This window comes from Tiliqua scincoides, chromosome 5, assembly GCF_035046505.1.
Source record: "Tiliqua scincoides isolate rTilSci1 chromosome 5, rTilSci1.hap2, whole genome shotgun sequence".
In the NCBI taxonomy this organism is placed as follows: domain Eukaryota; kingdom Metazoa; phylum Chordata; class Lepidosauria; order Squamata; family Scincidae; genus Tiliqua; species Tiliqua scincoides.
In genome coordinates, this window is record NC_089825.1 from 104607804 (window position 1) to 104608730 (window position 927).

The 927-nt window shown below is 44.8% G+C and overlaps 1 protein-coding gene across 1 annotated transcript; it reads right to left on the reverse strand.

Moving 5' to 3' along the window:
• On the reverse strand, positions 1-927 carry LOC136652848 (olfactory receptor 5V1-like). The gene has a single exon (XM_066629775.1). It carries the CDS (start codon positions 925-927, stop codon positions 1-3), a length of 927 nt encoding a protein of 308 aa, XP_066485872.1.

The following is a 927-nucleotide window of genomic DNA, read 5'->3' on the forward strand; positions in this document are numbered from 1 at the left end:
TCATGTCTTTCCCATCATGCTTTTCCAAGCTTTCTTCACATCCTTGTTGCGCAAGGTATATATAATGGGATTTAACAGTGGGGTCATGATACTGTACATGAGTGGGATCAGTTTTGTATTGACCGATGACTGAGTGGGAACAGGTCTCAAATAGGTGAAGATACAACTTCCGTAGTACAGAATGACCACTGTGAGATGCGAAGAGCAAGTGGAGAAAGCCTTTTGTCTCCCTTCTGAGGAGCGTATCTTCAAGACAGTTGAGAGGATGTAAGCATATGATAGAAGGATGCAGAAAAATGGTGTCCAGGCCACAAGCACGCCAATATAGAGCAAGAGCATTTGATTGAGTGTGATGTCTCCACATGACAGCTTCAACAGTGGTGGAATGTCACAGTAGAAAGCATCTAAGTGGTTGTCCCCACAAAAAGGCAGCCGGAACACATAGACTGTGTGTATTGCAGAGTTCAGAAAGCCACCAGTCCAGCAAGCTGTGGCTAGTTGGAGGCAAACATTTCTTTTAACAATGAGTGTGTAGCGCAGAGGATTACATATGGCTACATAGCGATCAAAGGCCATAACCGCCAGGATGAGACATTCAACGCCCACAAATGAAAAGAAAAAGTATAGCTGAAGCACACAGCCTACATAGGAGATGCTGCTTCTCTCTGTGAGAAGGAGATCCAACATCTGGGGGATAGTTGTGGTAGTGTAGCAGACGTCAAGGATTGAGAGGTTTCCAAGGAAGAAATACATGGGTGTTCTGAGTCTTTGATCCCACATGACCAGGGTCACAATGAAGGTATTCCACAGCACAGTGAACAGATAGATGATCAAGAACCCACCAAAGAGGAAAAGGTGAACTTCCTGCAGATTCTTGAAGCCAAGGATAATGAACTCAGCTAGCTCAGTTTCGTTTTGAGCCTCCAT